General features: G+C 46.7%; 1 protein-coding gene and 1 long non-coding RNA gene across 7 annotated transcripts in view; one reads left to right on the plus strand and one right to left on the minus strand.

The window, feature by feature from the left end:
* Positions 1-2804: 2804 nt before the first annotated feature.
* On the minus strand, positions 2805-10596 carry LOC142659106 (uncharacterized). The gene is made up of 3 exons (XR_012850267.1): positions 9151-10596; positions 4481-4555; positions 2805-3231 (listed from the first exon to the last, which is right to left on the minus strand). It is a non-coding gene; the product is annotated as an uncharacterized LOC142659106 (long non-coding RNA).
* ATXN2 (ataxin 2) overlaps positions 9269-15422 on the plus strand; it is a 147181-nt gene continuing 141027 nt past the window's right edge. For 4 of the 6 annotated variants that reach the window (XM_075834827.1, XM_075834845.1, XM_075834853.1 and 1 more), the window contains exon 1: positions 9269-9792. In XM_075834827.1, the coding sequence (XP_075690942.1) occupies positions 9704-9792 (89 nt within the window). In that variant the 5' untranslated portion in view covers positions 9269-9703. The remainder of the gene's footprint in view (positions 9793-15422) is intronic. The other 2 variants (XM_075834836.1, XM_075834869.1) reach the window with 2 other exon arrangements.

Below are 15422 nucleotides of genomic sequence, written 5' to 3' on the forward strand. Positions count from 1 at the left end.
GTCCTCTGAAGGGAGTAGCACACACTGTTGTAGGAAATCTTCAGTTTCTTGGCAATTTCTCGCATGGAATAGCCTTCATTTCTAAGAACAAGAATAGACTGTCGAGTTTCACATGAAAGCTCTCTTTTTCTAGCCATTTTGAGAGTTTAATGGAACCCACAAATGTAATGCTCCAGATTCTCAACTAGCTCAAAGGAAGGTCAGTTTTATAGCTCCTCTAAACAGCAAAACTGTTTACAGCGGTGCTAACATAATTGTACAAGGGTTTTCAAGTGTTTTCTAATCATCCATTAACCTTCTAACACAGTTAGCAAACACAATGTACCATTAGAACACTGGAGTGATGGTTGCTGGAAATGAGCCTCTATACACCTATGTAGAAACCAGACGTTTGTAGCTAGATTAGTCATTTAGCACATTAACAATGTATAGAGTGTATTTCTGATTAATTTAATGGTATCCTCATTGAAAAAAACTGTGCTTTTCTTTCAAAAATAAGGAAATTTCTAAGTGACCCTATACTTTTGAACGTTAGTATATATATATATATATATATATATATATATATATACAGGGGCGTATCTAGGGTGGGGCAGGCGGGGCATGTGCCCCATGTGCAACTTAGTGGGGGGCGCCAGCGCAACCTCCTCCTGCACTATAATTGTACCTGTGTCTATAGGACACAGGTACAATTAGAAGCATGAATGGCCGGGTACGTTTCATGCCCGTCCATTCAGCTCTTTTGTACAAGTCGCGCTTCCGTCGCTGAATGACAGGCAAATTCATCCTGCCCAGCCAATCAGCGCCTTTCATATACGTGTCGTTCAACCCCCGGGAGACCTGCGCAGAAGAGAGCAGGTCTCCATTGCTGCAGGGCGGCGTGGGAACAGGATTAAGGTGAGTTTGAATAGTTGTTTTTTTTAATTGTAATAAAAAAGTGTGTGGCTATATCTACAGGGGGGGCTTTATCTACAAGGCGGACTTTATCTACACGTGGGAGCTTTATATACAAGGGGGACTTTATCTACGGAGGGACTTTATCTACCTGGGGAGGCTTTATCTACACGGGGGGCTTTATCTACAAGGGGAACTTTATCTACACGGGGGGGGTGTCTATCTACAAATGGGGCTATATACTGGGGTGGGCTATCTATGGAGCACCATATACAGGGGTGGGCTATATCTACGGGGGGGGCTATATGCAGGGGTGGGCGATCTATGGAGCACTATAAACAGGGGTGGGCTATATCTACAGGGGGCTATATACAGGGGTGGGCGATCTATAGAGAACTATATACAGGGGTGGGCTATATCTACAGGGGGGCTATATACAGGGGTGGGCTTTCTGTGGAGCACTATAGGGGGAGCTATTTGTGGGATACTATATACAGGGGTGGGCTATATCTACAGGGGGACTATATACAGGGGTGGGCTATATCTAAAGGGGGCTATATACAGAGGTGGACTATATGTGGAGCACTATATACAGGGGTGGACTATATGTGGAGCACTATATACAGGGGTGGGCTATATCTACAGGGGGCTATATACAGGGGTGGGCTATCCGTGGAGCATTATATACAGGGGTGGGTTATATCTACAGGGGTGGGCTATCTATTGAGCACTATATACAGTGGTGGGCTATATCTACAGGGGAGCTATATACAGGGGTGGGCTATCTGTGGAGCACTACATACAGGGGTGGGCTATATCTACAGGGGGCTATATACAGGGTTGGGCTATACGTGGAGCACTATATACAGGGCTGGGCTGTATCTACAGGGGGGCTATATACAGGGGTGGGCTATCTGTAGAGCACTATAGGGGGAGCTATTTGTGGGACACTATATACAGGGGTGGGCTATATGGGGGCACTATCTACAGGGGGCTCTATGGGGGCACTATCTACAGGGGGCTCTATGCACAGTGTGTGTGTGTGGGACACGGTGTATAGTGCTATTATAATTAGAGTTGCAGTGTATGGCGCTATTATACTTAGGGGCGTAGTGTGTGGTATAATGATAACTTTATCTTTATTTATAGGTGCAAACTGCAGAAATGGGCTGTGACCGGGAGAAGTCATCATAGAGGTCTGGACCGGATGGAGAAAAAGAACTAGAATCTGAGACGTCACCGGTGAGTCACTTAATGTAAATATTTATTCTGCCTCTAATCAGTACTGTAGTCACTGTATGATCTACAGCGAGATGATGGGTGGTATGATTATGATATGATTTATTTTTTGTGAAACAGCATCTCCCAGCATAACCTTGTCATTGTTCGGGCCATGCTGAGAGCTGTAGTTTTACGCCGTACATACCTATACAGCAGGGGTTGCACTAAATTGAGCTGTATTTGTGCTGGTGCTGTATATATGTATTAAGCTTGGTTCTGGGGCTGTATTTATGCACTGAGCTTGGTTCTGGTGTTGTGTATAGAACTATATTGCTTGTAATATGTACAAATGTTTTTATGCTCGAGTTACATAAAAAGAAATGTGGAAAAGAAATGACACGTTGTTGATTGGTAGAGAAAACAAACACGGCGAGGGGGAAGGAGATGTCGGGAAAGAGGTTGGGGGGGGGCCTCCAAACTGAATCTTTGCCCTGGATGCTGGAGAACCTAGTTAGCCTCTGGCTAACACTAAGCCCCTTCTTATTAATGGACGCTCTCAATCAGACAGCAGCCATTACTAAAGCCATAATAAAGTATTTAAAAAAACAGACATAAGAAAAAATTTTTTTTATTGAAATCTAAACTCCCCCATGCAACCCTCTTTCACCATTTTTTTTTTTTTTAAAGTATATCATCAAAGTAGTCCAATGAATCTACGACGTAGCCCAAACGGTCCAGCGGAACCTACCCAAAAAAAGTTAGCAGTATAAAAATTTAAAAAACTTACTGTGAAGGATGATTTATTTGCTTATATTCTCTGTATGAAATTACATTGTGAATTATGAAGCAGGATGCCGAATTACTAAGATATGTATTATGTGAAAGTGATGATAATGTTTAAATGATTTCGTTTCGTGCAGCAGCCATCTTGTCTGGAGTTCCCATCTTGGTTCTTTTGTAGTGAATAGGAAAGTCATTGTTCCTTTAATACAAGTAATGTTGATTTCGTATGTTTTATCTTTGACCTTGGTTCCCATGCGAAGATGGACAGGGAGTGAGATGGGAGGATGGCAAGTATGCGTGAGGGAAGGTCTCCCCCATCTCCACGAGAATATTCTGTCCAAGAGAGAGATAAGACACTTGTAAACATAATGTGTGAAGAATTATAATGATGTATCTGGGATGTATCTTATTGTATGCTTTTTACTGAATAACAAATATTGTTACATTGTCTCTGATTGGTTTACCTCAAGCTTACACCCCTTCTGAATTTCAGTTTAACAGTTTGAGTTTGGTAATAAATCCTTCAGAGGAGTATTTTTGAACATATCAGCTGTGTCTGTGTGTTTTCTTCTCCTCTCTCGATATATATCGGTGAAATATCCTAATTAGGATACTGACTAATGGAGTCTGGCCTTGAGAGTCTGTTTGTACTGGTATAAATTTCAGTCTAATATATTTTGAGCGATGGATTTCCACGACATTACATTTGCCACAATAGAAACTAGAGGTAAAAAAAAGTCTAATTCCCAGGTCAGGCTTTCTTGTGCACCGCCATCAAGAAACAATTTTCCTCCTGGCGGATGATCTTTCCGTTGACAGGTAGCAGAGTTCTTCCACAGCCTTGTTAGGCTTCATTACCGCCTTAGTAATGGCAGCTGTCTGATTAAGAGCGTCCATTACTAAGAAAGGGCTTAGTGTTAGCCAGTAATAAGGCTATCACTAACCCCTATTATTACCCCGGTACCCACCGCCACCAGGAGTACCGAGAAGAGCTGGGTACGATCCAGCACCCGACTGTCTGACGTGAAGGGCGGGTACTGGGGTGGCCGCAGGCTGGTAATATCAGGCTCGGAATGGACAAAAGCCGTGGCCCTTCCCACCCTGGTAATGCTAGGCTGCTACTGCTTTATTGTATCTGGCTGGTTATGAAAAATGGAGGGGATCTCACATAATTTTTTTTCTATTATTTGTTTTTTAAAAATGACGTGGGGTTCCCGCTATTTTTCATAACCAGCCAGATACAATAAAGCAGCTGCAGCCTAGCATTACCAGGGTGGGAAGGGCCACGGTTTTTGTCCCTTCCCAGCCTGGTAAAACCAGCCTGTGGCCGCCCTGCTGCCTTACCGTTGCTTCAGATGGTCGGGCACTGGATCGTACTCCCCACGCGGCAGTGAGAACTGGGGTAATAATAGGGGTTAGTGATAGCCTTTTTACTGGCTAACACGAAGCCCCTTCTTAGTAATGGACACTCTCAATCAGACAGCAGCCATTACTAAGGCCATAATAAAGTATTAAAAAAATCACACATAAGAAAAAATTTTTTTTACTGAAATCTAAACTCCCCCATGCAACCCTCTTTCACCATTTTTTTTTTTTAAAGTAGATCATCGAAGTAGTCCAAAGAATCTACGACGTAGTCCAAACGGTCCAGCGGAACCTACCAAAAAAAAGTTAGCAGTATAAAAATGTTAAAAACTTCCATTTGCCACAATAGAAACTAGAGGTCAAGGAAAAATAATTCCCATTCATGTAACTCTGCTTCCTGTCAACTGAAAAGTCATCCGCCAGAGGGAAAAATATTTCCCCATGGCGGAGTACAAAAAAGTCTAATTCCCAGGTCAGGCTTTCTTGTACACCGCCATCAAGAAACAATTTTCCTCCTGGCGGATGATCTTTCTGTTGACAGGTAGCAGAGTTCTTCCACAGCCTTGTTAGGGGGGGGGGCAAACGCGCCAATTGCCCAGTGCCCCCAGAATGGGCCGCTACTCTTGGGCCAGTGCTGTGTGCTTGCCCCGCAGACTAAAATTTTCCAGCCAATCCCTGGCAATTGGCACCCTGCTCCGCCGTTTGCTCTTGTAGGCCACAGCCTGGTTTAGACCTGAGGCCTACCAAGAGATCAGGAGCACGCTGATGACGTCAACAGCCTGGCACGATGACGTCACTGCATCATGCCGTCCATGCCGGGCCACTGAACTCAGTTAAAATTCATAAGTCTATTAGGTAATAAAAAGGGGGCATAAAAAAGTGGCATACAAAAGGGGGCATCCTTATTGTGGGGGCATAAAGCAGGCATTTGAGTGTGGCAGAAAAAGTGGCATTAGTACTGAATGGGGACATAAAAGGCCGCATTACTACTGAGTGGAGACATTATATCTGTGGGGACATAAAGGGGATATTAGTAGAGTGGGAATTCTATTACTGGGTGAGGGCCCTAAAAGTGGCTCTATCACTGAGTAAGGTATAAAGGGGACACTAACACTGTGTAGGGGAACAAAAGTAGCACTTACTGTGTAGGGCCTTTGGGGGAACAAACGGGTGTGTGCACTATTACTGTGTGGGGCACCAGGTATAGTATGTATAGGGAGTTTGTGTAGAGGTAGGGAATAGTTAGGGAGTGCGCGAGAAAAGCAAGGAGCCAAAAGATATCTGTGTCATATTCTGCAGGGCTTAGAAAATCATGTCCGGGAGAAGTTATCATTGTGGTCTTGGCTGGATGAAGAAGAAAAGGTGAAAGTGAGCGACTTCAGTCTGAGAAGACGTCACCTGTGACTCACTCAATATAACTATACTGTAATCACTTATATGGTCTGCAGATTTCCTGTGTATAACTGGCATCTACCTTTATATGGTCACTGTATGGTGGTAATATTGGTCTATATATAGTGTGTTTTATTCACTAACAGTATCGTGGTTTTTTTTTCTGACACTGTGTTGTAGTAATATGTGATCTTGTTTTTTTTCGGTATCAATGTGGGGGTATTATTCAGTCACTATATGGTTATGGTGTGGTGCTATTAATCAGTAACAGTATGGGGGTATTATTCAGTCACTATGTGGTTATGGTGTGGTGGTATTATTCAGTAACAATATGGGGGTATTATTCAGTCACTATATGGTTATGGTGTGGTGCTATTAATCAGTAACGGTATGGGAGTATTATTCAGTCACTATGTGGTTATGGTGTGGTGGTATTATTCAGTAACAATATGGGGGTATTATTCAGTCACTATATGGTTATGGTGTGGTGCTATTAATCAGTAACGGTATGGGGGTATTATTCAGTCACTATGTGGTTATGGTGTGGTGGTATTATTCAGTAACAATATGGGGGTATTATTCAGTCACTATATGGTTATGGTGTGGTGCTATTAATCAGTAACAGTATGGGGGTATTATTCAGTCACTATGTGGTTATGGTGTGGTGGTATTATTCAGTAACAATATGGGGGTATTATTCAGTCACTATATGGTTATGGTGTGGTGCTATTAATCAGTAACGGTATGGGGGTATTATTCAGTCACTATGTGGTTATGGTGTGGCGGTATTATTCAGTAACAATATGGGGGTATTATTCAGTCACTATATGGTTATGGTGTGGTGCTATTAATCAGTAACAGTATGGTGGTATTATTCAGTCACTATGTGGTTATGGTGTGGTGGTATTATTCAGTAACAATATGGGGGTATTATTCAGTCACTATGTGGTTATGGTGTGGTGGTATTATTCAGTAACAATATGGGGGTATTATTCAGTCACTATGTGGTTATGGTGTGGCGGTATTATTCAGTAACAGTATGGGAGTATTATTCAGTCACTATGTGGTAGTAATATGTTCTCATGGAGTGGAGGTATTATTAAGCCACTATGTGGTTATGGTGTGGGGGTATTATTCAGTAACAGTATGGGGTATTATTGGTAATGTTGGTCTTACAATCTATGTAAATTACTGTGGTGTGGGCTGTGGGAAAGTGTGAGTGTGGCAGCAGATGATCAGGCTAAGAGACTGTCCGCAGAGTGGCATGTGATGTACTTTGACATGTAGGTGATACTTACGTGTGGGATGTGGGCCCATAACTTGTGTACAGCCACGGGCCTAAGATCATATTAATCCACCACTGGCATCAAGCCAGCACAAGCAGACCACTACAATACAGCAGGTAGAGCAAAGAAACCAGCCCAGGACGTGCCGCTTCAAAACAGCGCTAAATGTGATCCTTCCTGGACTGGCTTGAATGTGATTGCAGAGAGTGACGCCGCAAATGAGACTGGCTGCCGAGGAAAGATATGGGGCTGTGCAGTGCAGACTGTACTATTTGCACTCTGATAGATTTGGGGGGGGGGGGGGGCGGCTTTTTCTAGTTCGCCTCAGGCAGCAGAGGGGCTAGGTTCACCCCTAGGGGGACCCCACGGCTATTGTTAAATTTAATAAATAAAAAAAAAAAAACAACGCGGGGTCAACCCATTTTCATAACCAGCAAGCAGCAGCAGCCTGGCATTACAAGGGTGGGAAGGTCCACTGTTTTTGGCCCTTCTCAGCCTCATAATACCAGCCAGCGGCCGCCCCAGTGCCCGACCATCGCAACAGGTGGTCGGGTACTGGATTGTACCAAGCTCTTCCCGGCATCCCTGGTGGCGGTGGGTACCGGGGTAATAATGGGTGGTTAGTGCTAGCCTCTGCACCCGCTAACACTAAGCCCCGCCTTAATAATGGACGCTCTGCAGATGCTGCCACAGTGCCCTCTGCAGATGCTGCCACAGTGCCCTCTGCAGATGCTGCCACAGTGCCCTCTGCAGATGCTGCCACAGTGCCCTCTGCAGATGCTGCCATAGTGCCCTCTGCAGATGCTGCCATAGTGCCCTCTGTAGATGCAGCCACAGTGCCCTCTGCAGATGCTGCCACACACACACCCCTTGTAGATAGTGCCAGCCACCCCCCCCCCCCAGTAGATAGCTCTATTGGGGCTCCCTCTAGGAGTGGAATGCCGATGCTTTGGCCGGGGATTCCTTTGCTGGAGGAGCCCCTGACATCACTGTCCATACATATACGGCCAGAGATGTCAGGGGCTACTCCGGAGCTGGAGTCCCGAGCAGAGCGTTAGTAGCGCTCCTACTGGTACTCCAGCTGTGCTCCCGACATCACGGTCCAGCTCTGGGGAAGCCCTAGACATCGCTGTCCATATGTGGACAGCGATGTCAGGGGGTTCCACAGAGTCCCGGAGCAGAGCCTATACTAGTGCTCTGCCCGGGACTGCGCCCTGGGAAAGACCCTGACAACATTGTCCATATATGGACAGTGATGTCAGGGGATTCCACAGAGTCCCGGAGCAGAGCCTATACTAGCGCTCTGCCCGGGACTCCGGCTCTGGGGATGCCTCTGACAACACTGTCCATATATGGACAGCGATGTCAGGGAATTCCACAAAGTCCCGCAGCAGAGCCTATACTAGCGCTCAGCCCGGGACTCCGGCTCTGGGGAAGCCCCTGACAACACTGTCCATATATGGACAGCGATGTCAGGGTATTCCACAGAGTCCTGGAGCAGAGCCTATACTTTGTTGCGAAACCATCACAAGCTCCGTTGAAATGGTCGTGGGAATGGCCTCATTGAAGTTCGTGAGTCCGTGTGACAGCCGTTGTTTTAAGGCCGTCACACGGACTACATATACGCTCGTCTGAATGAGCCCTAAGGGCCTGTTCACATCAGCGGTGGCTTTCCGATCCGGGGTTCTGTCGGGTGAACCCCAAAACGGAAAGTCTAACTGAAACCACAGCTTCCGTATCCGTCACTATTGGTATCAATGGTGACGGAAACATTGCTAATGGTTTCCGTTCATCACCATTCTGGCAGGTTTCCGTTTTTCCGACGGAATCAATAGCGCAGTTGACTCCGCTATTGATTCCGTCATTAAAACGGATACCTGCCGGAGTGGTGACGAACGGAAACCATTAGCAATGTTTCCGTCACCATTGAAGCGGAAGCTGTGGTTTCAGTTTGACTTTCCGTTTAGGGGTTCACCCAACGGAAACCTCCGAAGGAACCCCGGAACGGAAAGCCAACGCTGATGTGAACAGGCTCTTAGACATACTACATCTATGCTTAGGTACAAGTAGTCTATAGAGTAACCCTAACCTGACACCTTCAGATAGCAAGCATTGGAAGCATCCACAACAGATAGCCCTCTGTGTAAACAGATATACATTCAGACAGAATGTACACAAGTTTTTATAATCTATAATAATCCTTCCCGACCTCAGTAATATAGTCCTGCACAGTTTCCAACCAAGCGGCAGCAGCACAAACCGGCTCACGTGTTCTATAGCGTACTGCCCGCCCCCTCTCAGGTATCCTTCCGACTTCCCGTAAATAGTTCCCGACGTGCTGCCTCTGCTTTTATCTACAGGTGCACGTTTAGCTCGGCTCACCCCGGCATTCAGTCACCGGAGACGTGAATTTATTTTACAACTGGTTTGGGTCGTGGACAGCGGAGCGAACATCGCGGACACTGTGCTGGCGGATATAGTAACGTCGCAGGGCTGTATTCCTCCGCGGCCCGTTTTCATCAGACTGTTTTGGTCTTGCTCGCCTGTGGCAACCGTGGAGACTTGAGCCGCTGTGATCTCCTACACCCGGCGCGGCCTCCAGCTCCAGTTCCCGGCGTCTCGTTGCCGCTAGGCCCGCACTCTGACTGCGTCGTTATTTTTAACACTTTTGTGGCTGATTTTTAACGTAGAGGAGAAGCCGCTGTTTTTCTTTTTACCCGGTTCGTCAGCTGCTTTGACTGCCGGTTGTTTATGGGACCGTCATGTCCATGAAGCAGACCGGTAATAACAGGAAGCCCGGCGGGGCCAACGTGCCGGCGCCCGGAGGAGGAGGCAGACAGAACATGGGCAGGTGGGTGATGTCTAGGGGAAGCCATATTATTAAAGGGCGTTGCGGGTGTGGGAGGAGGGGTGACGGAGGGACTAGGCCGCGGGGCTCTCCAGGCCTCACCTTCAGGGCTGCTGCTTGAGTCACGGACAATAGTGTTCTGTCCGGCCCATGGTGGAGGCCTGTATGTGTCGCAGCCTGCCGGACTCCCTGCCGGTTCTACAGGAATCCATGTAATCTGTGGTCACGTATGACCGCAGAGACAGGATGACCGTGTTTTGCTCGCCTGTGTATTGGGATGTAATGGCTGGAGTGACGCATGGCAGGCAGGTGGTGACAGATCTACCTGCTCATGGTGACATTGCCGGGGAGGGAGTATTGACAGATTGTTATATCATGTACGGTATGGATGTACACATAGAGGACGGGAGGAGATCAGGCCCGGCTGGGTCATGTCTAGTCCAGTACATTGGATGATCACAGAGCTCCTGTCATGTGTTCCCATTCCTCCATGTGTTGTGCGAGAGATGCTGATGGCGGAGCAGAGGGGGTTAATCCGCAGTGCTCTCCAATGGCAGACAGGGCGTCTATGCCGGCTGCGCATTCTGTTCTGCTGCTTCCTGAAATCCTCCCCTCTCCCGTGCTATCGCTTGCCCATGCAGCGGTACACGATCATTGCCGAGGTTAGCCACTGATGTGCGGTGCCGGCATGTGGATTACCTCGGCGTGATCGTGTCTCCTTGCCGGATACAGCGGGGGCTCATGACCTCACAGATGACTGAGAAGCCATTCCCTGGAATGCTGACATTCCCCGATCTGCAAGTGTCGCAGCGCTCTCTGCCCTGCACATAGCCATGTATATAGACGAGCGACTGACATGTTTATGACGCTGCTTCATGTCTGTCCCTGCTGTTAGTCACAAGGTATACCGAGTAAGATTCTCTGCAGGAGATGATCAGACACCAGGCATACGGAGCAGCTTTATCCTCCCATTATGTCTCATATGCCAGATGAGGTCTACGTCAAAAGCATGATCTGTAAAATAAAGAAAATAAAAACCGTTACCTCTGAAATAAAGAAAAGCAAAAATCCTCTTCAGCCATTTCTTAGTTATATCTGTTTCTGAGAAATCTAGGTGCCAATATATATACCTGGCATTATGGCTCCCACAGGTGCTGTCTGTCACCCATCTCCTGGCTGGTAAAATTGCTTTGTTATGCAGGATACATACTCAGCCCTGCAAAACCGGGATTAATTGCTGTGCAGGAGTCCAGGAAAGCTGTGTGACATCCCTTGTTAGGCTGCCAATACAACCATCTATCATTTGTGTCCTTCCACCAGAAACTGATAAAGCTATTGAACAGAAGAGGACAACTCAAGGACTAGCATTTACATGTGACTTTGCTTTAGTAGTGGAAATTCGTCGTTTAGTCTTTTTTATTTACTTTCCTTGGTTAATTCACGCAGGTGATTATACATACTGAGCCAAGATGAGTGCGTAATATAGTCTACATTAAACCAGGGCTAGGCAACCTCAGGGAGGTGGAGATCTGCTGTAGTAACTTGGGATGGTCTTGAGATCTACCAAGTTGTGACCGGTCCACATTACTGCTACTTCAGTTTATAACTTGAAATGTTTTGTTTGTTTTTTTTTTTTCAAAAGGATCTCCCACTTTATCTGAAACGTTCTTTCCACAAACTATCTGACTGCCAACGAGATTGTGACCCCAGGACAGTTTCTTAAATTGATACTGGGAAGCCCTCCTCCTGCCTGTTCATAGATTCTGTGGTCCTGGGTGATGCATGCTGACGATAGGGTGGGGGTGGAAGCTGCCCTAGTCTTTTTAGTGCTAGTATCAGTGCGTCAACACAAGTGTACATCACCCGGCTCCCTGGTAACCAGTAAGACTTCGTTCACATCTGCGTTGGGACTCCGTTCACATCTGCGTTGGGACTCCATTCATGGGTTCCGTCAGATCTTTCTGTCAGGGGACCATGAACGGAATCCTAACTGAAACAAGTCAAAATAGCGCAGTCGACAACGGTATTCATTCCGTCAAAACGACGGAACCCTTAAACAACGGTGACAAACGGAAATGTTTGCACCGGATCAGTCACCATTGAAATTCGTTTGTCTCAGGGGAACCCATGAGGAATCCTGACGGAAAGCTCGGACGGAACCCATGAAAGGAGTCCCAACACAGATGTGAACGAAGCCTAAGGCCTCATGCACACGAACGTGCTTTTGCGGCCGCAATTCCCCCGAAAATCCACTGGAGAATTGCGGCCCCATTCATTCCTATAGGGCCATACACACGACCGTGGTTTTCACGGTCCGTTCATGGCCCCGGAGTCCGGACTGCAGAAAGAACGGGCCTTATTACAGTCGTGTTCTGCGGTCCGGGCTCATTGAAAATAATGGTCGCGGCCATGTGCACAGCCCGCGATTTGCAGGCGTCTCGCGGCTGTCACTCCGTGGCTGGCCGGCCGACCGACCCGGAAATCCCGGTCGTACATGGCTACGGTCGTGTGCATGAGGCCTTGCTAGTTATTTTAAATATAAGACTGTTTGCACTTGCGGTATAGCCTTTTGCTAGTAATGGGGTAGAACGTATCTTAAAGAGGCTCTGTCACCACATTATATGTGCCCTATCTTGTACATAATGTGATCAGTGTTTTTTAATTAGAAAAACGATTATTTTCACCAAGTTATGACCTATTTTAGCTTTATGCTAATGACTTTCTTAATAGACAACTGGGCGTCTTTTTACTTTTGACCAATTGGGCGTTGTGAAGTGTATGACGCTGAGTAATCCGCTTCATACACTTCTCTCCATTCATTTACTCTGCACATAGTGATCCGGCGTTGTTCACTATCTGTGTACGTGCGCACACACACGTACGTACGTTACTGAAGTGTCTTCACGGTAAATCGCCATTGCATCCAACCAGGACGTGATGTCTATTCACAATCCCGACACTTTGGTAACGTTTGTGTGGGACTTACAGCACAACAAGCGTAATCTCGCGAGATCTCGCTGTAAATGACAGTACAGCGTGATCTCGATGCACTGTGTGAGTAATAGGCACCATACCTATTTATAGTTGGCTTCTCCCTGATTCCAGCACGGTTTTTTATTTTTGTAGGTGCCACCGTTCCTCCTGCAATCAGCCAGTTCATCTCGTGTGGCTACTGTGCTAATTTATATCTAAATTTACAACCGGGCGGTGCCCAGTCTCAAAGGGGCGTGAACCTGAGCCCCGCGGTTAGGTAAACCAGATTAATTTTTCTGGGGACCTGACTAGTCGTCTTTAATAGCGGGGGTTGTTCTTTTCAGCATCCTCATCGCTTGGTCACAGTGGAGAGATGTTACAAAGAGTGTTTGTGTAATACGGGACAGGTCCTCCAGAACGACTGACAACCCATTGAAATGGGGGTACATAGGGCTCCATTACACCAACAGAGGCCAAGAGTGTGTTTTTGGGTTTAGTTGGGTTGGTGTTCTTAGTATAGTACTTGGGTTAGTATATTTATTTGTTTCCTTTTTTGAAGGATAGATTAGCATAGACTCATTATTCCATCCTGTGGATTCTTGTAGAGGCTCACAGTGAGCCTCATGCTGAGCTAGCACTGTGTGTGAAGCAGCTTCATGCTGATAGGACAGCGTCCGAGGCTGTGAGGTAGCTCCACCTCAGGAGAATCACTGGTGTTGATGCCCTCTTGGCTAGTAAGGGTGTGTTCACATCAGCATTCAGTTTCCAATCATGGGTTAAATCAGACCTTTCTGTCGAAGGAACCCATCAATGGAAAGGCAAACGGAATCCATAGCTTCTGTTTGCATTACCATTGATTTCAATGGTAATGTCTCCGTTCCGTAAAGCTTCCGTTGTTTTGGCTGGCCAATAGCGCAGTCGACAGTGCTATTGTTTCCGCAAAAAAAAAGAAGCCTTACGGAACGGAGACAAACAAACCATTTGCAACTAAAGAATTACCATTGAAAACAATGGTAATACAAACGGAAGCTATGGTTTGCCGTTTGCCTTTCCGTCATTGGGTTCCTCCAATGGAAAGGTCTCACGAGACCGTTCAACAGAAACGAACGCTGATGTGAACACGCCCTAAGCAATTTGTTACCATATTTGGCACAAAAAAAACGGGCCATATCTCAGGAAACGGAGGGCTGTAGAAATGAAACAAAAGCACTGCTGGAGTCTAGGAGACTGCGGTAGTAAGTTGAGACTGCTTGTTCACTTTTTATGACTTAGTGACAGGTCCTCTTTAACATACGTCAGGGGCTTTTCAGCAGCATTTCCTGATGTATATTTTAAATGGATAGCATTATATTCTATACCAGGCGTCAAGCACGCGGGCCGCATGCGGCCCCTGTGGCTGTCATCTGCGGCCCGCGGGACACAGAGCCGCTAGTGTCGGCTCTGCTCCGGGACTCTGTGGAATTCCCTGACGTTGCTGTCCATATATCCTCTAGGTGCTCCTTTGCTTCTGAGGCCGGTGCTTCAGTCCATTACCGCACTAGGGCCACATGTGGGATATTTCTCAAAACTGCAGAATCTGGGCAATAAGTATTGAGTTGCATTTCTTGGGTAAAACATTCTGTTTTACCGAAAAAAATGGAATAAAAAGGATTTTCTGACAATAAAATGAAATATGTAAATTTCACCTCTACTTTGCTTTAAATTCCAGAAAACGGAGACCCCTATTAGACCGTTTCAGTGCCCGGTTTTCCCAAGCATACACCCCCGAGAATTGTATTTCTATTGATGAGTCCTTGGTACATTTTAAAGGGAGGCTTCAATTCCGCCAGTACCTGCCGGGTATGAGGGCAAGGTATGGCGTGAAGATTTATAAGCTGTGCGAGAGTGCATCAGGGTATACCTACAAATTTAGGATCTATGAAGGAAAGGACACGAGTATTCAGCCCCCAGAATGCCCCCCCCCCTTACTAACGCAAAAATTGTGTGAGATTCGGTATACCCACTGCTGGACCAGGGTTACCACCTCTACCTGGATAATTTTTATACCAGCGACCCACTCTTCAACTGCCTCGCTTCCAGAAGTCCTGCGGCATGCGGCACTGCTAGAAGAAATATGAGAGGCCTCCCTAAGACTCTGCTTGGGCAAACAAGAAGGGGTGAGAGCTGGGCACTATCCAGCAGCAATATATTGGGTATCCAGGACAAGAGATGCCACACCAGTACCCATGTACCTGTACGAGGTACCAGTACAGAGACCCCCAAACCAGACTGCATCCTGGACTACAATAGGTACATGGGAGGGGTGGACTTGTCAGATCAAGTCCTAAAGACCTACAGCGCCATGCGATGTGGTATAAGAAGCTGGCCGGGCACATCATACAGATGGCATTGTACAATGCGTACGTGCTACGTAGATGTGCAGGCCAGAGGGGAACTTTCCTGGAATTTCAAGAGGTGGTTATCAAGAAACTAATCTTTAGGGACCAGGAAGGGGGGGGGGGCACCCAGTACTTCTGGAAGCGAGGCCACACGCATCGTACCAGGGCAACACTTTCCAGGAGAAGTTCCACAAACTGGCAAGAAGGGAAAAAGTCAAGAGTTGCAAAGTCTGCTATAAGAGGGGGATAAGGGAGGACACAATATATCAACGTGACACGTGT

The sequence above is a fragment of the Rhinoderma darwinii genome, chromosome 1 (assembly GCF_050947455.1).
Source record: "Rhinoderma darwinii isolate aRhiDar2 chromosome 1, aRhiDar2.hap1, whole genome shotgun sequence".
In the NCBI taxonomy this organism is placed as follows: Eukaryota; Metazoa; Chordata; class Amphibia; order Anura; family Rhinodermatidae; genus Rhinoderma; species Rhinoderma darwinii.